Source organism: Cylas formicarius, unplaced genomic scaffold, assembly GCF_029955315.1.
Source record: "Cylas formicarius isolate icCylForm1 unplaced genomic scaffold, icCylForm1.1 PGA_scaffold_5__7_contigs__length_24384050, whole genome shotgun sequence".
NCBI classification, from domain to species: domain Eukaryota; kingdom Metazoa; phylum Arthropoda; class Insecta; order Coleoptera; family Brentidae; genus Cylas; species Cylas formicarius.
The window spans coordinates 6,000,642-6,027,129 of NW_026844341.1; the positions used below are offsets into that span (position 1 = coordinate 6,000,642).

Sequence of the window (26,488 nt, forward strand, 5' to 3'; positions counted from 1 at the left end):
AAATTACAAGTTCATAAGTCTTGAGAAGGGTTGGTTAAAAGTCACATATAAATCAGCCCAGTCGGGTTGGGCAAAAAAATTGCAAAATTAGTATATTATGCAACAAGTGCGGTAAATGGCATTTGAGTCACCAGTTTATTTGGCATAAATGTATCGATCGTTTAGTAAACGAGTGACGTAAAAAGTTCACCAAACGTGTTGCATATTATATTTTTTCTACGACCGTTAGTTTTTGGGTAGATATTTGCAAAACAACACTAATATATTTACTGACATGATAATCAGAATGGACAAACGTCAAAATTCAAGCCGGTAAAATCTCCAAAAACACCCGATTGCTCCCAAACCAGTGCGCTAATATTCCGGAAATGTCCGATGTGACTCGGATCCGTGGGACAAGAAGCTCACGTGATAAAGTGACGCTAGATTGGTGTATAATTAGGTATTTTATAGAAGGAAGTCGAAAATAGTGGATTATGCAACAAGTGTGATAAACGGCATTTGAGTCACGAGTTCATTTGGCACGAGCACAGCGAGTGCTTAATAAACGGGTGACCTGTAAAGTTTACCAAACATGTTACATACTATATTTTTTCAACGACCATTAGTTTTTGGGCACATTTTTGCAAAAAAAACACGAATATATTTATTCACTAATATGACCGTCAGAATTGACAAATGTCAAAATGCAAGCCATGCGGTAAAATTTCCGAAAACATCCGATTGCTCTCAAACCCGTGGGGCAATATCTGGGAAATATCGGAAGTGGCTCTTATGCGTGCGACAAGAAACTTACGTGGCAAAAGTGACGATTCCCGCACGCTAGATCGGTGTATAATTAAGTATTTTACAGAATGGAATAGAAAATAGTAGATAATGCAACAAATATTACAAACGGCATTTGAGTGCTTAATAATCAAGTGACTTAAAAAGTTTACCAAACGTGTTGCATACTAAACTTTTTCTACGACCGTTACTTTTTGGGTACATGTTGCAAAATAACAGGAATTTGTTCACTGACATCACTGTCAGAATTGACAAACGTCAAAACGCAAATCCTGCGGTAAAATCTCCGAAAACATACGATTGCTAAAAAACCCGTGCGGTAATATCTGGGAAATGTCGGAAGTAGCTCGTATGCGTGGCACAAGAAACTCGCGTAGTAAACTGACGCTTTTCGCAGCCTAAATCGGTGTATAATTTTACAAAATTATTTACACATACACACAGTTACGTTAAATATGATGTTTAATAGTTAGTTAATGGTATGTTAGTTAAATAGTATGTTTAAATTTCTCTATGTTTCGGGTAGAATATTGTACAATCTTGCAGAAAAGTAATTGAGTGATTTTTTTATTATTTTTTTCAATATATATTAGGATTTCAAAGAAGCACTGCTGCCTTATATCGAAGAGTTGAATTTCTTCATAAAAATGGACAATTTTTGTTCCTGTTTTAATAGTACATAATAAATAATTGTTGCTGGCTTCACATTTTTATTGGGGTCTATTTGTTGTCAAACAAATGGTGTCCACTTAAAGACCTTAATCCAAGAATTGGATAATTCACCACCAAATTATATTATCGGGATGCTAGTCGCGACTTGGTTCATCCCAATTCACGAGACCGATTGATCGGCTATAAAAGTAAAACCTTTCTCTTTACCCACAATCTACGCCCGTACCCGAGTACTGCGGCCACATTACAAGAATTCATTGGGGTGTGGCAAATATATAATAGCGGGTACAGTGCCGATTGATTCCATTTTGCGGATTTCTTGCGAGATGCAATTTTTGTAAAATCAGTGACAGTGTTCTATTGTTTTTTAATTGATAATATTCAATAAACCCAAGATGCGGTGGCAAATCTCGACGCTGTTTTTAGTGGTGAGTTCAAAATTTGAGTTTTAGTGGAATAGCCATACCAAGAACTTTTTGCATATGACTTTTTTCGGCCTTTTTGTGGTGCTCCTTAAGCGTTTAAAAAAAATCTAAATTTTTTTTATGTTTCTCTGAGTGTCAAATTGTTTATTCCGTCTCTTTCATATTTTTCTTAACTTCTTGCTATTTATTTTAATGTTAAAATTAAAATTATTATTGCATTTAAACTAACTAAGAATTAAATTATAAAAATATGCAAAAAGAACTGGTTGTGTATTATTGGCAATTTTTGTACTGAGTGTGCGGTATGAGAAGTTATCTGGGATCTAGAGAGAATACGAAAAAATCAAAAATATTATGTGTTTTCAGCTACGTGTGAAAAATATAATATTATTATATATTAAAAAGGTATAATTTTCTTCAATTAAAGGATTTCAAAAATGATAAACTAAACAACCTAAATATGTTTCAAGAATACTATTTTAGGAGGTGAAATATTTAAAATCTGTTCAAGAAAAAACAGCGACGTCCTTCAGGAAGGCCTTGTTGTATCTGAATCTTGGAGATTTCTCACATTTTCTTGGACACCCTGTATATAATTTAAAGTTGGAATAACTGATAACTGAAATGAAACACCCGGTAATGTGTTGAGGTACTGTAAAGGGGCACCGGTTGTCAAATTTCAACATTTCCACGGCAGCTTCTTTGATTTCATCCTGTAAACAATCTTCATACTATTAAATGTCGCCGTCGTTCAAGCGAGAACGATCTTCGTTCTTACGCCAACCGAAACGGAACCTTTTTGCTCAGCATTACACAGCGATTTCTGTTGTATCGAGTGTAAAGTAATGTAACAATCTACCCTTGTTAAAGTTTAAGAGAAAAACGACTATAGTAAACTCAGCTTTAAGTCAATACACGCACAATAAAGGTAATCGAGAATTCAAAGAATCGAGTAATTGAAATTTTTTTACGAGCATTGCAGACGTTTTTTACGTCGCTCTTTTTGCTTTGTCGAATTCGACGCTCATGTAGATACGTGCACAATGTTTTCTAATTTATGCGTATCAAACGTATAACCGTAACTACCCGGCAAATTGCAAATCGAGTCTCCGATTAAAAAAAACGAATGGAATTTAATTTTAAAATAGCGACAAGGACGAATAACCGAGAACTTACACATTTTAATAATCCAGTTCCTAGTCACATTTCATTGGCGCACTTGTTTGCTAATTCGTTGTAATGTCAATGAAATACATATTAAGATTTCATTAGGCTTATAAATATTCCGGCCCGTATTTTGAAGTCTCGTGGAAAATGAAATATTCCATTAGCTATCCTTCTTAAAAACATTTTCTATATTTTATCGCTTTTGACATAGGCCCTCGCCGACAGCAATGCGAGGCATTTAGTTTCTTAATTGTAAGATGAAGGTGTGTTTACAACTACAGTCGACCGGCCAAGGTAACTCGGGTGCGTTCGAAATTTTGCAAAAAAACACATAATCCGGAAATAATGTAACAAGGTGTAACGGTGAATTCCAATTAAATAGCGGATATTTTACTTACTATATTAAAGAGTATCTAGCATAGCAATTTAGATAAACTATTATGTTGATAATTTTTTATTTTAAATTTACAATTTTTCCCAAATGGAAATGTTAAATAATAACTAACTAAATTCAATCACAAGATCAATTAGCTAGTAAATTATACAGCATGGGTCAGGTTTTTGCAGCAGTTAATAGGAAACCATTTTTTCCAAGATAGAGTATTCGAAATGCGAAAAAAAGGGCCCGAAATGTAAATATATCAAAAAAAGTATTTGCTCACTAAAAATTTTTTTGTATAAAATTTTTCCGTAATTGATTTTACTGTAATAGAACATAATCAAAACCGAACTTTTAATGCGATTGTGCAAAAGCTTTTTTACCGTGCCAAAAGTTTAACTTATTGCAAAAAAATTAAAGAAAAAAATCAAAATGCAATAAACAACATTAATTAAAACAAATGCAAATGCAAAAAATGCTTTGACATTTCATTGATTTCGAATTAGATTTGAGAATGACGAGGGCAAAAAAAGACATTTCATTTAATTATTTCAGTTGCATTAGTTTAAAGTTTAATTATTTTGTCGTTAAGCAGTTAAATTTAATTCTAAAAATCTCAAAATTGTTTTTTTTTTAGTTTCTTAGTAAACTGGGGACAAGATTAGTCAATAATAGCTTGTCGAATAATTTCTTGATCAATATGTTTTAAACACATTTCCTTCTCCTACATTTTGTTCTTTGGTTGTTGTTATAAAAAAATATTTTGCCTGGTGCCAAACTATATGTCAATGTGACAGCTTAGTTTATGAGTCTGGCAAGTCTAGCTTAACGTATATATATATATATATATATATATATATATATATATATATATATATATATATATATATATATATATATATATATATATATATATATATATATATATATATATATATATATATATATATATATATATATATATATATAGAAATCAGTCCATTGTGAACTTTTGACTTCAATTTCTTTTTTTTTTAGAAAAAAGTATGCTGTTTGAAAGACAATTTAATACGCTTTAATTCGAGTTTAAATTGATTAAAAATTTATTTTTGCATTTTAGGTTTAGCATAGTAAAATAACTACAGTCATATTAATGTTTTTTTATTACTAAAAACAATTAGTAAGCAACACTCATTTTTTAATAATGGATGTGACTCCCTCTTGCCATAATAACCTCTCTTACTCGATTAGGAATAAATCTAATAAAGTTCGCTATTGTTTCTTGTGGAATGTAGTTTCCTCTACTGCAAGCCTAGCTCGAATTTTCCGTTTTAGCTCATCCCATAAATGTTCGATCGGATTGAGGTCGGGACTGCATGCTGGCCTCTCCGTAAGTCGAAAACCGATTTCTGTAATGTAATCTTGCACGATCCTTGCGGTGTGCGACCTAGCATTATCATGCAAAAAAAATGAATTCTTCTCCAATCTAGTCGACATATGGTACCACGTGATCTCATAAAATATCCTCGATGTACCTAGGACCTGTTAAACCTCCTGCCCCTTGACCACGACGGTTCCTACGGATGAAAAAGGGTCGGTTCGCCCATAGAAATTGCACCCCATATCACCACCTCCATAAGGGCTCCGCTCTTTAATGCAGCATTCTGCAAATAGCTCTCCTGATCTGGTATACCTTTTTTCGTCGATTACTACCAAAAAAGCAACCAAACCAAAGCATTGGTCCAAGGTCCAATGCAGATGATCTAGTGCAAAGTGTAGGCTGCTTGGCGATGAGCTGGAGTAAGTTTTGGACCAATTGGAGTGGTTTCTGGGGTCCTTTCAGTCTGCTTTCACTGTCCACTGACTAATTGCCAATATTCGCACTTCATGGAGCTGTTGTTGCACGTGAACCGCATTAAGGTGACGATTTCTTATTATTATTGACACAATAAAGCAGTCTCCTCATACCGTTGGCATACTCTTTGAACTGCTCAGCGTGTCATATAGAGTTGTCGAGTAACAGCTCGCTGGCGAAGTCCACTTTCTTTTAAAGCGCTAACTTGAGCAGCTTTTGACGGTGTAGTATGCATCAAGCTAACACAATTTTACGCTATCCAAATGGATAAGAATGATTAACGTGAAAATTAAGTTTATAACAAGTTTGTTACTGTCACTATAACTACTACATGAACACGTTTCATTTCTTTAATCGTAGCTACGCATTTAAGAAATCAGCACTCTTGACAAATTTAACCTCATACTAAAGCATATTAAATTGTCTCAGATGAATAGTTTCTAGAAAAAAAAAACTAAACTCCAAAAATTTACAGTGGGCCGATTTCTATGCACGCAAGTTTATATTTCGCAAGTGAATAATTCCTACAACCTATTCGTGATCACGTCCATCTTCAACAAGAGTCACAGATTTCGCATAATTTTTAGCAGGCTTAAAAAAATCATATTTTTGTTAAAGTTTCAAAACGAGCCAATGCATTTAAAAGGGCGAATTAACAAAATATTTTTTATAGAAAAATTGATTACAAACAAAATCTTAGCAATTTACAAATTTAAATAAAATCCTAAATTACATGCCACACGCGTATATAGTATGCCCCACGTAAAACATCCGAATAAATAATTACTTTCACTGGCCGTAATTTAAATTCGTAGGCGCTTGATTTTCCGTTACAAATACTGATGGATCGATCTTGTCAGTAACGAAATATTCGAGAAAAAAACTCGATTGTTTATTCTCTAGGCGTCGGCCGACCGCAAATAGAAAACTACCGCGACGACCGCATTCCATTCAATCAAAATTTGCTGTAAATTAATTTTCCTTCTTTCGACCGCATCTTTATCGGCTTTTCCATTACTTTCGTCTTGTTACTTTCGAAAATCGGTAAAATCTAGTATCTAGTATCTACGCTCGTATAAAAATTTTATATCTCGGCAGCGGTAGATAAAAAAAATTATCTGTCTCCGTTCTTATCTTTTGTTTATTCCGGAATAACTTTGTAACCGTGCGAGCTACGAAATTGGGATTTACCTCCTTTTTAACCCTCCACGAGATACATAAGCCTATAAGAAATGGCCTCGATCTGACGCCGGCATCCATTATTTTTTGGCGATTTTCGATTGTTTTTTGGACATTGCTATGAAACACGATAATTGTCCGTAATTTGAAGCTGTTTACTTCATATTTGGCAACGAAAAAATTATTGAAGATTCCATAAACTTTTATTCTTGACAATTTTTCAAAAATGTTCGCCGCAAATTAAAAAAAAAAAGAAAAATACTATTATTGAAAATCGGCTATAACTGAAAGACTATGTTTCAGATGTCAGTTTATTTTACATTACGATAGTCCGTGTAAACAGCTAAAACTTTTGTATTTAAGGTGTTCACCTATTGTACGGGGTGTTCCCGACATTCCGTGCAATATAAGAAATGTGTTTAGTGTCCTAACTTTGCAGATATCAACAACAAATTTAGCAGAGAAGTAAAAGTTCGTGTCCACATTTAAACAATAGAAATTGTAAAGTATTTTTTAAAAATTTTTGATTTTTTTTTTTTTTTGGGTTATGTTGCCTTCCAGAAAAATATGTTTTCCTCCATAACCATTCACCCGATCGGCAAAATTTTGGAACCGTGAAACGCATGAGATCTAAGGCTATAATTTTTGTTTTATGCATTTTTCTATTATATACAGAGTGTTTTAGTTATGGACAAAAATCTAAAAGACCTTGAAAAATGTTTTTTTTGGCGAGTAAATTATTAACCGTTAGTCAAAATTTGTAAAAAATACAGCTAATCGGTTCAAACAGTGTGATGGGCCGCATGAAAAGCTACAATTTTTGTATTTACGGTATCGCACACGCTGCTCGAGATATTTGAAAAAATCCTTATGAAAATTCTATTCCTCGGGCTCTCGACGCGATGACGTCATCGACTATTATGGCGTACTCTAAGAAAAAAAATATTTTATCGAAAACCATTCACTCTATTGAAAAAATTCTTGTACCAGGAAACGTGGGAAATCCAGTACTCTGTTTCCGATTTTTTTTCAATTATGTACAGGGTGTGTCGATTATGGGCAAAAAATCAAAGAGTCCCTGAAACTTGCCGTTTTTGTGTGTAAATTATTAGCCATAAATGAAGAACTATACAACATGGAATAATTTGGTTTAAGCAGTATCGTAAATTGTGTCGAGAGAGAGTTTCAGGTTTCGTTTTTAAAGTTTGGCAATACGTGAAAGACGCTTTATACAGGGTGTACGCACAATAAAATTACATCGATTTTGGTACGCAAGAACACGATAGAAAAACAATGCGTCCCTCTATGACAAGGAACCGCAAAGCGGCTTCTTTTTGAAATACGAAGCTGCTTCACGTTATGCGCTAGGACCTTGCCCCACCCATATTGAAAACATATTTATATATTCGTTGATATGTATTAATACCATTATTGCCTGCACTTAAAAAATATACATAACGAAAAACATAGCTAACAATATACCTTATAAATTGAAATAAGTTAACAGAGCAAATACTACAAGTAGCTTTAACTGTATATTAAAAATGTAGGCAAATAAAGTTTAATCACAATTGCGAAAAACAAGAGAGAGATCTAGACAGACAGACAGAATAGCAATTTATGTATTATCACTATCATTTTGTTTCATTATAAACTTTTTGCTTCACAACAAGCTTTCGTGTTATAATTTATAACGTGTAAATATAAATAGAATTTTTTATTGAATTATTATTAACTGTCTTATGTTTTTTTAATAATTTGCGTTAGTTTTATTTTCTCTAGTTGGGATTTCGGAACTACAATAGGTCAATACAACCGTTCATAGCAAGTTTAATACGTAACATACCCTTCTTCTAAAACTGTCACCCTTCCGACCGGCTTGCAGACGTCTGTATAGTTGTGTATTAAAACGCATATATCATGTTCGGTTGATAATTCGGTCCCATTCATTTAAAACCAGTTTTGTTAAAGACACAATAAGTCTGCGTGCCCGCGTGTCCCAATATGAAAATGAAATTTCGCAAGTTGAATTTTAATACGTGCTTATATAACACGGGAGTCCACTTTCTCGAATTTAATCCGCACAAAAACAGAAGAGATGCCTCGATTTATCGATTTATCGAAGTTGTTCGCTGCATTACGGTTGATGCAAACAACATTTTTTATAACGCATTAATACACCGCACCACATTTGCGACAGAAAATTTTGGCGTTTGTTAAAAAAATGTTTCATTTGCACAGCACTGGCCTCGGTAGTCAAAAAATGATAATAGTGGTATAATACGACCAAAAATATAGTGCATTTATTGCCTTGACGTTTTAAGTATTTTGCACTACCTTAACCGCAGACCTTCTCAGGACTGTGGTAAAACCCATCACAACAGATGTATATTCGGCATTAACTAGGTCCTGCCTGAGGCGGACCGTAATGAATATTTGTAGAAACTTGAAACTTTTATTTGGAACCTAAATGGATCATTTTAAATTTGATTAAACATTGATGCTGCGAGGTATTTTCGAAAAAAGTAGAAGCGTTTATTTTAACATCGGTTCTTAAGAGTTTAATCTAAATTGCAATATGTTCGTATATATTACGGAGGTATTTGACTGTGATCCTTCCAGTAAGTACGTATTTATGTACTTGATTTTCGAGCTTTGACTCTGTGAGGCTGTTTTCACTCGATAGTTCAAAGGGTAAGTGGAAAGTGAGAGAAGACGCTGGTACTTCGCTAGTTTTTAAAGAGAAACACGCAGATCCAATTAGGCTTATAATCTACGACACTGATAAAGTGAACAGTTTTTTAATCCTAGAAGAACTGCATAAAAAAGTACTTACAGACTTAAACATTAGTTGTGCCAAAGAGTCGTTGTGTACTATTTTGAAAGAAAATGGGTTTTTTTAAATGGAGTGTGTGTTTCTATTTTTTTATTATTATAACTATGTATTTGTGTATTGCAATGCCCATTAATATAAATGTACTTTATTAATGTCTTGGAAAGCAGTTGGTGAATCAGATCATTGTCTTCCTAAGATATTGCTCTTGCAGTTGCTGAATGCAGCATTGAGCGTTTATGTTTCTACCCAAAGAGACTAGAAGTAATCTGCTTTCAATCATTATAGCGCCAAAAATTATAACGCTCCTGGTAGGCCCAGTCTCACGCTAAATCCAAAATTTTACTTGGCCTCCTTTCCCCGCGCATCAGCAGATTTTTCTACCACCACAAGCAGAAGTTGACTTATCACTGGAAACGACCTTATCCCGCTCCTGATTCCATTTTCGAACTCTTCCAATGTAATGCCCATGGTCGACCCACAGCTATTCTCCCCTCATTGATTGCGCTGGTTTTACTGAAGGAGGCCTAAAAAAACTTCGCTGGTTCCTGTTAGTTTTGGTTAGTTGCATAGCAATCGGACCAATCATGTTTTCAATTGCTAGAAAGGCAACCCAGCCCCTAAACGTTGCCCAAAGGCAATAAAAACTCTCGTTATTTGTTAACAGACTGCGACATAAATATCATGGTTTAGTATACTTCACGCGGACAATTAACCGATTGCAATTTCTATGGCCACACAGTACAATATATTCCATTGTACTCAAAAACGTCAATTTGCCTTGATGCCACGTGCCTTGAATGACACTTGAGAGGACCAACCAGGTTTTTTGAATTATTATTATTGAACTGAATACAGTTTAGTTCAAAGAACTCTACTACACACTCCCGAGGAGTCTATGGAACTTTGAAACTTGTTATGTCGATAGTATATGAAGTATTATAATTGAGAAACAATTTTAGCGCTATTTCTTGATAGTAAACTGGAACGCCCCATACTACCAGACGGGTGTGTGCATAATATATCGCCTAGCAGATACAGTTACGACAAATATCAATGGCAAACGTGTTATTTAAACGCAAAACTGGAGCACATTAGTCTCCTTGCCTAATTAGAATATCACCTTCGCCTAGGTCACGTGTCTACGCCCATGGCAGTCGAAAGTGATGCAATAACATAGAAAAATAATAAGTCAATCGCGACTCGAAGATTTGGTCAATAATTTATATTATTCTTTGGCAGATATTCGCCAGCTATGTGGCGGCCCAAATACCTCCAAGACTACAGATCCCCGGGGCCCTCTTGACGTCAACAGGGGGCGGTCCGAGAGCAGCACCTAGATTGAGAAGACCAAATACCATCTCCAACGCGAGAGAAGTTAGTATTTTCTATATATAGACTTTGGTGTAAGTTTTCGGTTATTTCATAACCAGGAGGAACTAAATCGAGCTCAAATCAAACAGACAATTTCTTGAGATTGACTTTTCATCAGATATAAATAATATTCAGTGCGGTTTAATTAATTTGTGGACACAAAAGCAAACAGGTGCTACAATATTCTTCCAAAATGATGGTCATACGTAGTATATTACCAAAATCAAAGTTTCATTATTATTTGCGTAAATGATCTTATAATCTAGTAATAGTTATTAAAGTTTGTTTCTAAATTCCGTTTAATAGGTCCATAGGCGTAGGCAGTAAATTAACCTATTAATTCATATTTATTAAACCATTAATTCCAATGAAAATAATATTATTATGCTCCCTGTAGAAATTGTTTTAGGACTTGATAATCTTTTGTTTTACTATATAAAATGTTGAACGATGAGAATGACCGAGATTGAACCAAGAGCAAGGCAGCAGTTCAACATAATAATAATAAAATTTATTTTCCCGAAGACAACTACAAAATTATATGGGAATAGTCAAAATATATAATAGGTACAATATACATAAATATATAAAAAAAAAACATTTACTTAAACAAATTCGTCTAGACTGAAAAATGTTTTGGATAACAAAAATATTTTTAATCGTGTTTTAAATAGACAAGATTTTAAACTTTTGTCTCTAAACTCCTAAGTTCAAAATACGAACACCCAAATAATCAGGTGATCTCGAGGTCGTCGACAGCCTAAAGTAGGGAACATGCGGCTTACCGCTGTGTCTTGTATGCATATAATGTTCGTCACCAACTAACTTAAAATTCGATAAATTGTTAAAGACATACGATGACATTTCAAAAATCAGTAGACTCACCAATGTGAGAATTTTGTACTGGACAATTAAACCCCTACAAGATGTAAACTTGGAAATATGCGCAATACTCCTTAATATTAAGCAACTGTTTCCTAGTCAAAATTTCATGAAGATTTATGAAAAGATAATTTAAACTATTTAGAGAGTCACAATAAGACTTCCAGTTTAAACATTCATCCAAACTCAATCCTAGAAACCTCAAAGTATCCCTACTTGCATTGTGTGTGTGTGTGTGTGTGTGTGTGTGTGTGTGTGTGTGTGTGTGTGTGTGTGTGTGTGTGTGTGTGTGTGTGTGTGTGTGTGTGTGTGTGTGTGTGTGTGTGTGTGTGTGTGTGTGTGTGTGTGTGTGTGTGTGTGTGTGTGTGTGTGTGTGTGTGTGTGTGTGTGTGTGTGTGTGTGTGTGTGTGTGTGTGTGTGTGTGTGTGTGTGTGTGTGTGTGTGTGTGTGTGTGTGTGTGTGTGTGTGTGTGTGTGTGTGTGTGTGTGTGTGTGTGTGTGTGTGTGTGTGTGTGTGTGTGTGTGTGTGTGTGTGTGTGTGTGTGTGTGTGTGTGTGTGTGTGTGTGTGTGTGTGTGTGTGTGTGTGTGTGTGTGTGTGTGTGTGTGTGTGTGTGTGTGTGTGTGTGTGTGTGTGTGTGTGTGTGTGTGTGTGTGTGTGTGTGTGTGTGTGTGTGTGTGTGTGTGTGTGTGTGTGTGTGTGTGTGTGTGTGTGTGTGTGTGTGTGTGTGTGTGTGTGTGTGTGTGTGTGTGTGTGTGTGTGTGTGTGTGTGTGTGTGTGTGTGTGTGTGTGTGTGTGTGTGTGTGTGTGTGTGTGTGTGTGTGTGTGTGTGTGTGTGTGTGTGTGTGCACTTTTCTGAGAGGTCAAAGTCATTTCCACACGACAACACCAAGGAAAGATCATTCGCATACATCACAAAAATCGTATCAGGTGAAATTTTCAAGATACAATTTACATATAATATGAAGACCTGCAACTGAACCTTGAGGGACATCCATCTCTATGCGTTGACTAGCTGAATTTACATCTTACCTTTCTTTTCTGAAGCCATGTTGGTTATCTATAAAAACGCTTTAGAAAAACCATTTGAAATTGTTACCGGACGATAGTTCTCCAACTGGTGCTTCCAGCACAATTCTTGATGATGACTCAAAATATGCGATTCGAAGAAAAGTTCACTTTTTGAATTTTAAAAAGGAAAACCCCTAGACAGAATTTAGATGAGTTTAGACAAGAGTATTACTTTAATCACTGGAGAGCCGCTATGAAAAATCAGGGAATTTTGGCTGGTTTTGGTCAGAGCATAATTAAAAAGTATAAACCAGAGCAGAAGAAAATGTTTTATCTCGCTGAGGTTTATGTGTATTAGCAAAAATTTTGCCGGATAAACATATTACTAGTGCTTTCGTGTAATGCTGGTAAAGTATAATTGAGAACAATAAGAAGATAATAGACTAAAGATGGACATTTATAATAATAATAATAATAATAATAATAGTAATAATAATAATAATAAAAATAATAATAACAGGTCTTTATTTATATATCAGTAAACAATAAGAAATAAAACAGTATAAGAGAAGAGGCTAGCGAGATCTAGCAAAGCTACTCACCTAACCATCCTGAATGAAGAGAGGTTATAAAAATACAAATTTTAATAAAAAAAACACTCAAATATATTTTTATAGTTAGTCGTTTCAATGAAACGGAGGTGCTGCAAGGAACTTCAGAAACAAGCAAAATAAAAAGAGAAAAAAAATGTATTGGATAATAGATAAGTTTCAAGACGCTTTCTAAAATCGGAAGCGGCCGAGCAGCACTTAATATCATCCGGAATGGAGTTGAAACATTTAGTGACGTTATAGCTAAAAGAACACTGATAGAGGGCAGTACGGTACCGCGGGACAATGCACAGAGAATCATGACGCTGATAAATATCAGATCCCTTGACAAGTTTTTCAAAAAGGTACTTTGGCTATTCAAACTGCTCGATTATAAAGAATGATGTACATAAGTGAAGAAAGAATCTTTGGTCTAACTTAAGCCATCCGGATTCGCGATAAAAACGTTTCGAAACGAAGATTGCTATTAAAAACCACACCCAAATTCTTGCAAGAATCGGTAATATTAATGTTCTCATTATTTACGACAACCTTAAAACCAATATTCTTGAACGAGCTACCGTTTTTTTTCCAAAAAATAATACCTTAGTTTTCGTTTCAAACTGGAGATTTTCGAAGATTACTTTGGAGAAAAGGTAAAATGTTTGCCGACTGTTGTGTTATTTCATTCATTTCATTTGACAAAGGGTCCTGGAGGTTTTTGTGAGTCAAATATGACCCGGCACCCTGTGCATATGTTCTATGATTTTTGTTTTTCATAATCATACGCAAATGATTCTTGTATTTCTGGTCATTATTTTTGAACTCATAACAATAGGCAAACATCCTATATTTGAGTGGTTCCACCTGCCATTGCAAATACCATGTTCTCTTTTTGCATGATATAACGACGTTTTATTATTCCGTACCATATATAAAGGGAACATAAAAGGGCACATAAACCAATGGATTTGAAAGATTCAAATGTATTTTTTTCTAAAAATTTAAGTCCGACTTTAAATGTGATTTTAGGTTCGACCAGTGACTGAAGATTTCGACGAAGCTCCTAATTACCCGTCGTCATCGTCCAGTTTCGACGACGAAGTTAACAAACTGGTACTTTCTTCGGTGAGGGATAATCAACAAGAGCAAGATGGTAGGAAAAATAGTTTTTCGAAACGCAAAAGTGCATCGCTCGACATGATTTCTAGATCGTCCTGCGCCGCTGCCTTTCAGGCCGGAGAGACCAGTTCCCGTCGCGAGAGAACAGATCCGGGAAAAACCCAGGCCGCTGCCACCACCGAGGAACGTTATCCGTCAAGATCTCAGAGATTCGGAACCCGTTATCAGACAGGCGCCAATCAGAACCCAGGTATGACGAGATGCATGAGAATTTGAACCAATTGAACCAAATGCTTTAGAGTACGTTTTAATTATTGTTTATTTACAATTCGATACAAATTGAAAGATTCTGTTTTAGAAAAACAACTAAAACTTTAATTGTCAAAATTATGACGTAATGCATCTGTTTTTTATTGGCATGGATAGGTTAGAACCATAGAGCTCTAAGATAATATAGTAGCCTTACTACGGTAAAAAGTGATGCGCCGCATAGAGAAGGTATGGATCTCTTGCGCATGCGTCACCCCACAACTGTCTGAGTTGCTGCATTGCCGTAATTTTTCGGGAAAATTGATTATTTTTTATAAGAACGCAACATCAATGCGTGAAATCCGAACATAATTGGCCCAGAACAGTCTGTGCCCTATGACATTGTACTGACAAAGTTCTATAATTTGTACTTTCGATACTTTCGTAATTACAGCAAATGTGGCAAATATGGGGACTTAATAAGATCTTAGAGAAACAGTGATCACTATATATTTTACATTTAATAAACTGGAAAATAGACAGAAATTACTAAACAGAATTCCCTACACTTTTAGGTACAGTTAAATAACTATGAAGAATGTTTGGGTAATATATTTCAGTGTACAAGAATTACAGGAAATATAGGAAAATAAATTAAGCTGAATTTTTACTAGAACAAGCATAAGAAATACCCACTGTCAACTACTGTCGATAGGAGGTGCTTCTTTAACATTTTTTCAATTTAGATGTTTCTTGTTCGATATCTAGCATCTCAAAGTTATTTCAATAAAGGTTAAACCTATAAGCTTATGAAAGCTAACGCTTTGTGTCTACAAGCAAAGAAAACATCGCAAAAAATAGCTTATCTGCATCGTATCTACAAGTAAAAAAACGCCAAATTAATTACAGAATTATACTGACGCCAACGCAGGTGCTGCAATTCTGCACTGCTTTTCCACACCTTAACTCCTTTTTTGCCTGAAAATTTGATAGGATTTCGACATATTTTGAGAAAATATTGCCGTAAAAATGCCGCATCCAAACATGGACGATCTGTCAGCGGCCATGTTGTTTGTTGAAAGCCGCAAGGTCTTATGGGTCCAACGTCAGAATTTGCCATTAGAGCTGCCATTGGGTTAAAAACGAAATTTTAAACTCGCGCATGCGCACGATGAATGGACCCTCTCAAAAAATGTTACATAACTGCTTCATGAATTCCTGTAATGTCAGCATAGACAGGGCTTCTATATGTCTAGAAGCTATATAGAATTGATGAAATTATCAATCACGAGAGGTTATAAAACTTTTTTCGTAGTGGAATCCTGTGAGCCGTCAATAAAATAATAGATAGGACTCGTTAAAATGTCGTTTACTGTATATAACTAGAATTAATGTACCGGATGAGTCGAAAAGAAGTTAATCACAGTACTTAAAATTCTAAATCCGAAACAAAGAAAACTTAAGTTATTTACAGAGAACTTTCTTTTCCGTTTTTCTTCTTTTTAGTCAAAAACATTTGGCATAAGCATTACAATCATGGCATTTACAAATCTTCTGGATTAATCCTACATTGGTTGATGATAATTCGAACTTGCTGACATTTCGCCAATCATCCTGTTGGCTTCTTCTGAGCTTAACTGAAACTGAGTTTCAATAAGGTGATTGTTGCTGAAACGTCAGCAAATTGATTTCCAGAATATTTATTTATAGTATTACAACAACCTGTGGAAGTTTCGATGAAAAATTAAAATGGCATCATGATATTATTTATTTTGCTTCTTAACTTTTTACTTGTAAAGACTAAACAAACCAAAACATTTTAGGAAAATATTTGAGTGGTGATAGAGTAAATGACAACCCTTTTTTCTGCTGCTATGGCGATTTTATTCGAAATTTTAAATAAAAATTATGGCGTAATAGCTTCCAACAAAATATGTAAAAAACTATGGGATTTTTAAATAAAAATATTATTTTGTAAATAAAGTTTAAAGTTTAACAATGGACTAATAAAAGTCCCAATTTTTGCACCCATCTTTTTAACTCACCCTGTAAGACTCTGCACATAACGATTTAAAAAAAAATATATGCATCGAAAACTTCCGGAAACCTTAATTTGAACTATTTTTTTTTGTAATAACCTGTATATTGGACAACTTTCCGCTCTGTCCAACTGTAAAAATCGTAGATACCGCTTCACTAACATTTTCTAATTTTCTTTCGCAATATTCTTCTTCTCTGTCTGCTTCGCTCAATACGTGCAATGCTTTAAATGACTTTTCCTTAATTACTGGTACCTTTCTGCTTGTAATTTATTCTATTTTTATTCCCCCGAAAAATTAATTTCGCCACCAAAATTCGCCGTGAAAATTGTCGAAGTACTCAATTGGCAAATAATCGTACCGTTCGATTTTGGACATGTGTGTTAAAAAACACTCAAAATTAGTGCGACAGTGAAATTTTCGACCAAAGGGAATTTTGGATCTCGCTGATTGGCTGCTATACCACTCTCAAGAAAGGACCAGCGGTTATTCAAAATTTCGAACCGTTCAGTATTCAAAATTTCGAACCGTTCAGTGAAGCCTGAGACAGAGCCCCAATAAAACCAAGATTTCTAGGTTGTATTTTGTGTCGATGGTAGGTTAGAGATCAGGTTTATCGGCCCAAGAAACGGCCGCTCACACCTGAAGAAGAAGAGGCCGAGCAAGAAAGGAGAAGGAAACAGCAGGAAGTGGAAGTAGTGGATAAATATCGCAATGACAACGAAGACGGCAGCATCACGTGGGGTTTTGAACTTACCGACGGTACCTTTAAGGAAGAAACGTTAGGCGCTGATTGCATAATCAGGGGTAAATACGGATACGTTGATCCAGAAGGAGTTAAAAGGTAAACCAACTTTTTTTCGTGAATTTTGAATGTGTGTTTAGTCAGAAACATTTTTGTAAAAAAAAAATAACATTTTAAAAAATGCAACAAATTAATTGGAGCGATTGGTATCTAAGTAATATCACGATCGCTTATTTAAAACCTTTATTTTATAAGAAAAAATAATATCGTTTCATTCAAAACAATAAAAAAAACCTATTAAGTTAGTCACAAAACTATCTGAATTGTGATTAGTTTCTTTCCATTTTTCAACACCATTTGTTTTACTACTTCAACGCCTTCATCAGTTATTAACGTGCTGGGATGTCCATTGCGAGATTCGTCATCGACGTCTTCTAGGCCATCTTAGAACCGCTTGTACCATTTATAAACATTTTTTTTTGCTCAAAGTAGATTCACCATATGCCGTTGTCAACATTTCAAGTGTTTTGCAGCACTACACAAAATTTTATGTAAATTCTTTCACAAAAAAAGTAAACGTGGAAACTGGCTGAAACTGTGAACAGGGACAGGGACATGTGTACCAACATCACAAAAAAATATCAAAGATCCAATGTACGTAACACGCCCAATTACAAGAGTCCCCTTACTTTTTGAACACACTTCGTAATTGGATCATAACTGCGGGTATATTACTGAACTCTTGAATTTCTGGGAAAATTTTCTGGTAGGTTTTTACAGGTTTCTGAATACCAACAGTTACTTAAATATCCTGATTATTTAAAAATAAAATCACGTTATTTTGAATACTGCGCCTTTTATTAATTTTCTACTCGTGATACATCCTTTTGAAATTGATATTGAGATTTGATATATTACTTACAGTGTTTGGCTAAGCCTCCCTACTCCTAGTTCAACGGTTTTCTTGTTATTTCATACTTTCTATTAAAAATCAATTAAATCCCCAAACTTTAGTTAGCCGATATTTGACCTGTTTTTGGTTTTGTTTACGTCAAAGAGATAAAATAACTGATGTAGAAAATGTTATCATATGTTATAACTTCGTTTATTTATATTTTGAATCTGCTATTCTTCCAAGTTTATATTTTTTTATCGAATTCCAAATTCATCATTCCTGTTTTGATTTCATGTCCTAATTATTAAAGTGATTAAAATTAAAATAATATACAGAGAGTTACAGTAAATAAACTTTTCAATTTTGCTGCATAAGCGTTTATTACGCTCAGTGTTGCCAATAATCAGGACATCACATCAGATGATATTGGTGGTCAGTTCCACTCGGTTTTTTATACTTTCCAAAACAGTTTAACTAGTTTAAAATCGCTTCGCTATAGTATGAGGTGGAATGACATTTTAGAGAATTCTCGTACGAGACGGGCGCGCCTTGCGAAGAGGAAGAGGAGGAGGAAGAGGAACTGCTGCCCCTGCGGCCAAACATACCGGCGAGAGCCAAAACGGCTGCGCAGTACAGCAGGCCGCAAATATTGCAACAACCGCCACAGTACAGGCAGCCTGCGCAGCAGCAACAGCCCCAATTCCTTACCAACTAAATTTGCTTAACCCGATACGCTAGAATAAATAAAACAGCGGCGTAGATTTTTTTTGTACGTTATTTTTGTTAATAAAAAATTGTAAAATATGTAGATTTGATTTTGCACGGGGATTCTTTTTGCATGCGAGAACGCTTGTGGGGTATGGTGTGGTTTCACTTTCAGGTACGTGGAGCGAGGTCAGAAAGAATTTCTTCAGCTTTTATATATTGGATGTCCCAATAAGGACAACGAGGGAACATTCACTACTGTTTTAAAACTGAGACAAATTCAAAATATTTTGCACTCCTTCTTCTAAGAAAAAAAATGGTCTTCGAACATTTTCTGAAATAAATGTCGATATTTGTTATGTACTCGTAAAAAGGAAACAATTTTATTATAACGGAATAACAATTAGGCATTATGTATGAACTAATTTTTATTTAACCATTGTACAGAAAATAAAATATTAAAATTCATAATATAAGTAAAACGAGGCTTATATAAATTTGCCATATGCAATTAGTTTCTTATTTTATCAAATCATCTTCAAATTTAATATTATTGGCGGTTAACCAATCTATAATTTCTCGTTTCTCCATGACCAAGTATTTTATCATTTCATCAAAACCGTCGTCAGAAACATCCATATCCTTGTAGTAATCTCTCGTATCGTAGTACTGAAAGATTAATATATTTTCTTTTAAAAATGAACTATTACACAGGTCTACAAAATCCACCTTTTTGACAGATGTATTTATTGTGAAAACTGATTTTGTGTAATTTTGGTAGGCTGATTTCTAAAAGTGAACTGAGGTCGCTTTTACTTGATGAAAATCGATTTATCAAAATAAATAAGAACTAAAAGTTCAGATTTTCACGAAATTACATATTTTTACATGACAATTGTTTAGACAATAGCGTGTCTTTATCAAATGTTCTAAAAGTCTATGCATTCATTTGTATCACGTGAGGTTTTTTTGCAAATATTAAAGAAAAAAAAAACGATGTTTCTAAAATAATTTATTTTTTTATTCAGTAAAAAAGTAGAAACCTAGTTAAAAAAAGTGAAAAAAAAAATTACTCAGACTTTTTTGACTGAAATCTTTGTCGTTTGCCAGAAAGCTGCGTTGTCCGGACATTCGGCTGTGTGTTTTTAAGGGCATATCCCGTTTTAACATCCAGCAGTAGTCCGCCATTATCGTTATGCTTCATCTGCCTTGATATCGCCGTTTCATTTTCTTAATGTCCTGATGAAACCTCTCTCCATGTCCTTCGCTAACTGCTCAAGATTTTCTGTGAAAACAGGAACTGCACTTTGAAACTCGTATTACAACCTAGACGATGAAAGTGTTGTAACATTTTGAACAACACTTTCGTAGTTTTTGTCCTTAGAGTTCTCAAGAAACTTATCAATTACTTCTTTTACTCAAACGCGGGCGTTTTTCTCAACATTGGTCATTGTGTTTTGAAAATCCTTTTGCATATTGTTCATATCTGCGGCCCAGCAAAAATTCCTTCATTTTTGGGAAGGGCTTTAACAAACTGCGTCATCAAGCCAAGTTTCATATGAAGAGTAGGCAGTAAAACTTTTTTGCGGTCAACTAAGCTATCTCTTATTACATTTTTTCTACCAGGTTTAAGGCTTGTTCTAGAGGGCCTTTCTATTTGAGTCCAATATCTCTATCTCTTGCCCCACTCACAACAAAAGCATGGAAATTTGGAATGGAATTAAGAGCTAGGAGCATGCACAGCACTATGAAGTCACGGCAAAGCATCCACTGATGTTCGTGGTAGTTTATTTTCTCCAAAAGAAGTTGCCAAACGCCATAAATAAGCGTGTTATATATTTTTCACAAAAGAAGTTATAGTTTGCGACATAACTACCACAGATATAACAAAAGTTATTTGGATTGTTCACACAATATCTTCTTTACAGTAGCACGACGACCAATACAATCAAACTGCGCATAAGCAGGTTACAATACTATATTGACGCTTCTGTGGCAACTCTGTTGCTTTGCAGATAAATGTAATATTATACAGTGTTGCCAAATAACATTTAATTTCATAAAAATCATGCATAACATTTAACAAGCATAGATATTAATAAAATAACATTTTAAGACATAGAGCTCTATAAAAAAATAACGTGATAGAGGAAAAATATGGCGTTTTTTTGAAAAAGGGCCACAAATGCGCAAACAGCTTTCAAACATCAAAATCACTGTAGACCTGTGCCATTAGTCGCTTCCCTTTTCCTAAAGGCACCTGGAAAGGCTTCCATGAAATTTTGACGAACACTGGTTAATTTTTGTCATGCCACACTTTTCTGCTTTTTTCTTTTTTCTGTACTGCTGATCTGCTGCGGAATACTATCATCCTAGCCAAACTTAAGTGAAATCTTATATGGGGTGACCATTTTTTTTCATATATAAAAAGAGTTAAGTTTTGTTAGAATTCGTTTGGTGCCTTCATCCAGGACCTTACTGGTATACGCGGACGTTTCCTATAATCTTCTACTTATTATGCTGTCTTTTTCTCCTGCAGGAATTTAAAAACCTTCAACTAGAACATTGTCTCTTGCGTTATGGCTTGGTATTCTCAGATTAATTATTAATGATGATGATAACTTTACCGTTTAAAACTTTGTGGGACATTAACGGCGTTCTTTTGTTTTATAAAGTTAGTTAAAGTTAAATTTTGATCGAATATAGTTTTAATAATGGTCCTCAATATTATTGACGGTTTTATTTGCAAGATATATTAAAAATTTGTTTCGTACTCGTTATAATTAGGATTTTAAACGACTGAAGAGATCGAAAGTTTACTCCGAAGAAACACGTAGTGCAGTGCAAGAAGAGTTTTGAAATTTTTAAAATTTATTGAGTTTATTTTCTTACAATCTTCATATGAATCTTAAAAGTCCACTTTTCGTATAGTGTTACCCCTAGACCTCCAATCTCCGCCAATAGTTCTAAGTAGGTGTTATAAATATTGTACGTTCAGTTTATTTTTTTAACATTATTGGTGAAAGAAATGCTAAAGCATTTGTCCAAATTCAGGAAAAGGTGGTTATTTTGATAGTATTGTTCCAAACCAAAATTTTTCATATTTGCTTGGCAACATCGGTAAAGTTGAGCGCAACTTTCTTGACATTAAAAGTTCTCCCGGTGTAAAACCATTTCCAAGAGGAGTACATCTGTATGAAAGCAAGGCTTCTAAAAAAGAATTTTTATTTTTCTTAATGAGATTTTTTGCAATTTTGACAGTAGACTCGACTTTTCCATTGGATTGTGGGTACCGAGGGCTCGAAGTGATATGTTTAAAATTATATTTATTGGCAAACTCTTTAAATTCGTCCGAAAATTGAGGACCATTGTCACTTCGCACCTCTTCAGCAATCCCATAGCGAGCAAAAACCTCTTTTATTTTGCCAATTATTATTCGTGAAGTCATATTTTGTCCAAGAGTACTAATTTCAAAAAAGCAAGAATAATAATCTGTTATTATTAAATACCAAAGTTCGTGACATTTATACAGATCAACACAAATTTTTTGCCAGGGTCGAGTCGTGACATTTGTATCTTTTTGAAACGGTTCTTTAATTCTCTCTTCAATGCAATTTGGACAATTTTTTACTAAAATTTCGATTTGTGTAGAAAGGCTTACCCACCAAACACTCATTTTTGCTCTCTCTCTGCATTTCGTTATGCCCTGATGGCCTAAATGAGTAAAATCCAAAACTTGTTTTTGCAGTGTGGGTGGAATGATTATACGCGTACCCTTGAGTAAGAAATTTTCATTCATGGAAATGTCATTTCTAAATTGATAATAAAAAGTCAAATCGGGTGAAAGTTGATGTTTTTCAGGCCAACTCGTAGAGGAGTACTCGATCAATTTTTTACAAACTGGATCTTTCCTTTGTTCCTCCGCGATAAGTTTTAAAAATTTGTCTTTAATTGGTAAATTTTTTATTATCATAGAAACATGTGTCTCGACTTCACTTCGCAACTCATCTGGTTCGGTATACTTCAGAGGATTGCGACTTAACGCATCAGACACAGTCAACTCTTTACCCGGTGTATAGATAACAGTATAAGTATATCGCATTAATCGAATTCTGAAACGCTGTAATCGGGGGGTTAGATCGTCTAGATCGGAGGTGTATATTTTCAAGTCATCGGCGAGTAGATTTTACAATTTTCGAAACATTTTTGTATTGAATTATTATATGTTATAAAAAACAAAGGGCCGAGAGGGCTGCCCGTCGGCCGTCACTCCTTTCTTTTCTATCACTAATATAAGATCTAGACTATTTAGCAATATCGGCACTCCAAACTTTGCAAGCCTAATCGACAATATTTCACGGTCTACCTTGTCGAATGCCTTATTAGACCACATCAACCTGGCCTTTACCCTCAATTGCCCTAGCAAAAAATTCAGAGAAATTTAGTGAATTTTCTTTCGAGAGACTAATTTAGGAGAATAATGAAAATATCTTGGACCCAAAAAATTACTGGCATACAAGTATTGCGACGCATGAATAAAGAATCAGACGGTATCAAGTAAAATGTCGGAAACTTCAGTATCTCGGTCACATAATGAGGAATCCAAAAAGATATTATTATAACAAATCCTCCAAGGCAAAATTAACAGTAAAAGAACACCGAGTCGAAGGCGAATATCTTGGTTAGCAAACTCTAGAACGTGGTTTAACAAATCATCAGCAGAACTTCATCGTATAGCCATCAACAAAAAAAAAATATAACCATTAAGTTGTTCACCCTTTTTAAGAACCCCTTTCATTGCAAATGTACATTATGAAACGAAATATAATTTATGTAACGTCTATTGATTATTATTATCTATATTTCCACGCGATACAGTTCTCCTTTTCGACTGACTGGAGAGGTGGCTCCGATTCTCGCGTACGCCCAAATTATTTTACCCTAATAGTAACCAAAATAAAAGCAATAAAAGAATGTTTGTCATGTTCCATGAAATTTTAGGATCCACCGGCGCCGAAACAAACTTTCCGCCCCCAAAAGCGCATCTTGACGCCGGAAGAAGAAGACGCGGAACGAGACAGAAGGAGAAAAGATTCCGAAGTAGAGACTCTAAGGAAATACCGCACGGACAACGAAGACGGTAGCATCACCTGGGGCTTCGAGCTCACCGACGGCACCTTCAAGGAGGAAACGTTGGGCGCAGATTGCATAATCAGAGGAAGATACGGCTACGTCGATCCGGACAATGTCAAGAGGTAAATTTGAATAGATCGTCGCGGAGTGAAAAATAAATTCCTTTCGATTTCAGGGAATACTCGTACGAATCGGGATTGCCTTGCGACCAGCCTGAGGAAGAAGAAGAACTAGCTCCTCAAAAAGCAAACTCTCCGCAGCCGAGAAAACCGCAGCCACAATATCGACCCCCGGTAGCACAGCAACAACAGTCCCAGTATAGGCCCCAGGGGGTTCAGCAACAGCAGCCCCAGTATAGGCCCCAGGCCTCGCAGCAACAGCAGTATAGGCCTCAGGCGTCCGAGCAACAAGAACCCCAATTTCTGAGCAACTAGCTTAATATCAATTAGACGTTGTAAAATAGTCCGCCATATGTATAATCTTTGGTATTTTATTTTTGTTAATAAAAGTTATTTTAAACGATAATCTCTTATTTGCTTCCAAAATGCGAGAACTTTCGCAAAAATTCCAGATCCCCCTGTTTAGTTGACTTTGGAAAAATTTTAATTCAAAAATCAACAGCGCATAATGCCGTATACCGAAAATAAAGCTATCTTTCTTGGAACCATTGCGTTGTGTTTGATTTCCGTAATTCAAAGAAAATAATATTTACTCATTCGGTTGGCGGGGGGTCGACCAAACTCGAAAACAAGTGACGATTGTTTTCGGAAAATATCTTTGACACGATTCTAAAAGATTCCTACACTGCACCATCGTAAATATTTGGACAATCAAAGGGAGATAAACACTGTGGGTATTAAACCAAAGTAGCAAAAAGTTGTTTGGTGCATGCACGCTCTGCGTCTTTTTCATTAATTGCTTGTGTGCATTAAAAATTGAGTAACACCTTTAGGCGTAAAATTAACTAAATGATAAACACGGATAAACCTTCATTACTTTTTATTAAAATTGTTTCATATAATATTCTGTGCAAAATATAACGTTAAAAGTTTCAGCTTAACAGTTTTCAAATTAAATTTCTGTAATGTAGCTTTAAGTGTCGCCATATTTTTCAACTTTCAGGCAATGTACTTTTTAATTACATATACAGGATGACCCAGGCTTAAACGTTTAAGGCTTATTTACCATAAACATATGTCATAACTTGATTTGCTTTCGAGGTAGAAGGTGACACAAAAGTTTCACGTTCTACCTACGATTTTAAATAAAAATATTTAAAATCGTTTTTCTATTATTTATTCAAAAACCTCTTTTTCTGATTTTCATTAAATTTGGCATACTAAATCGCGGCAATAAAGGACTTTTTTAATTAAATTAGAATAAAAGTGTATGTCCTAATTTGATTTGTTTTCGACATACAGAGCTTGTCAAAGTTTTCAAAAAGTCGTTTTTTTGATAATTATTCAAAAACCTTTTTTTTATTAAACTTGTCTTGCTAATTTGCGATAATAAAGGACTTTTTTTTAACGTAATTAGAATAAAAGCGTATAGCCTAACTCGATTCGTTTTCCAGATACAGGGTGTCAAAGTTTTCATAAAAAAATCGTTTTTTATTATTTATTCAAAAATCCTTTTTTCCCGATTTTGATTTTACCAGGCGCGCTAATTTGCGGTAATAGACGACTTCTTTTAAAGCAATTAGAATAAAAGTGTTAATTCCAGTGGCGTCGCAGAGGGTAACCTAATTGATATTTATATGAAAATTCATTTTATGCCACTGTTTGTTAGTATGTAGAATTTTTTCTCAGATTAAGCTATTTAAAATATGCTTTGTTTGCATTATCTATTTCTTTTGTAAAGCGTTTTTTTATTAATAAAAACGGGACTACTGAAAACAATAACTAAAAATTCAAGTACAAAACATATTTACTAAAATGTAACACTACGTTTCAATAAATGTCCAAGTTGTTTGTAATAGGAAATATCACTTTTCAACATCAGCATTTAGCATTGGAAAAGAAATACGTGTGCAAAATGTTCGCCACTGTTTTCCTTTACCCTCCACAGACTCTTCATAAACTTTGTTTTCTTCGTACTCCATACGAAAAAAACTAAAGCGATTAAATCAGAAGAGCACGCAGGTCAAGTGTGGTACAGCCATAGTCGAACTATTAAAGTGTAAACTGTAGCGTAACTGGAACCACCTCTTTGTTCTATTAATAAACGGGAAACTCATCTAAGACTGCTTCAAAATCATGACTTTTATAGCATGAGGATTTTCGTGGGCCTAAATGTGACCCAAAACATTGACACAAACAAATCCTCAATAACAATGATTCTTGTTGTTCTGCGATTGTGCCTAAATCACTTTTTCCTTTTGCAAAAACACGTCACCCAACTTTTTATTTATTTTAGCATGGTGCACAAGATTTAAAAGTTTTGCTTGGATTTTTAATGGAAAAAAAATAAA

At 34.7% G+C, this 26,488-nt stretch overlaps 1 protein-coding gene across 2 annotated transcripts; it reads left to right on the plus strand.

The window, feature by feature from the left end:
• The first annotated feature begins 1,707 nt into the window (after positions 1-1,707).
• On the plus strand, positions 1,708-24,536 carry LOC132702104 (translation initiation factor IF-2). 2 transcript variants are annotated; one of them, XM_060670534.1, is made up of 6 exons: positions 1,708-1,886; positions 10,518-10,652; positions 14,163-14,286; positions 14,342-14,502; positions 23,887-24,140; positions 24,194-24,536. In XM_060670534.1, exons 1-6 carry the CDS (start codon positions 1,854-1,856, stop codon positions 24,450-24,452), a joined length of 966 nt encoding a protein of 321 aa, XP_060526517.1. In that variant the 5' UTR covers positions 1,708-1,853; the 3' UTR covers positions 24,453-24,536. The 2 variants fall into 2 exon arrangements, with proteins under 2 accessions (XP_060526517.1, XP_060526518.1); XM_060670535.1 differs by lacking the exons at positions 23,887-24,140; positions 24,194-24,536 and adding exons at positions 17,140-17,384; positions 18,703-18,984 and having other exon boundaries at positions 1,732-1,886.
• Positions 24,537-26,488: the final 1,952 nt, after the last annotated feature.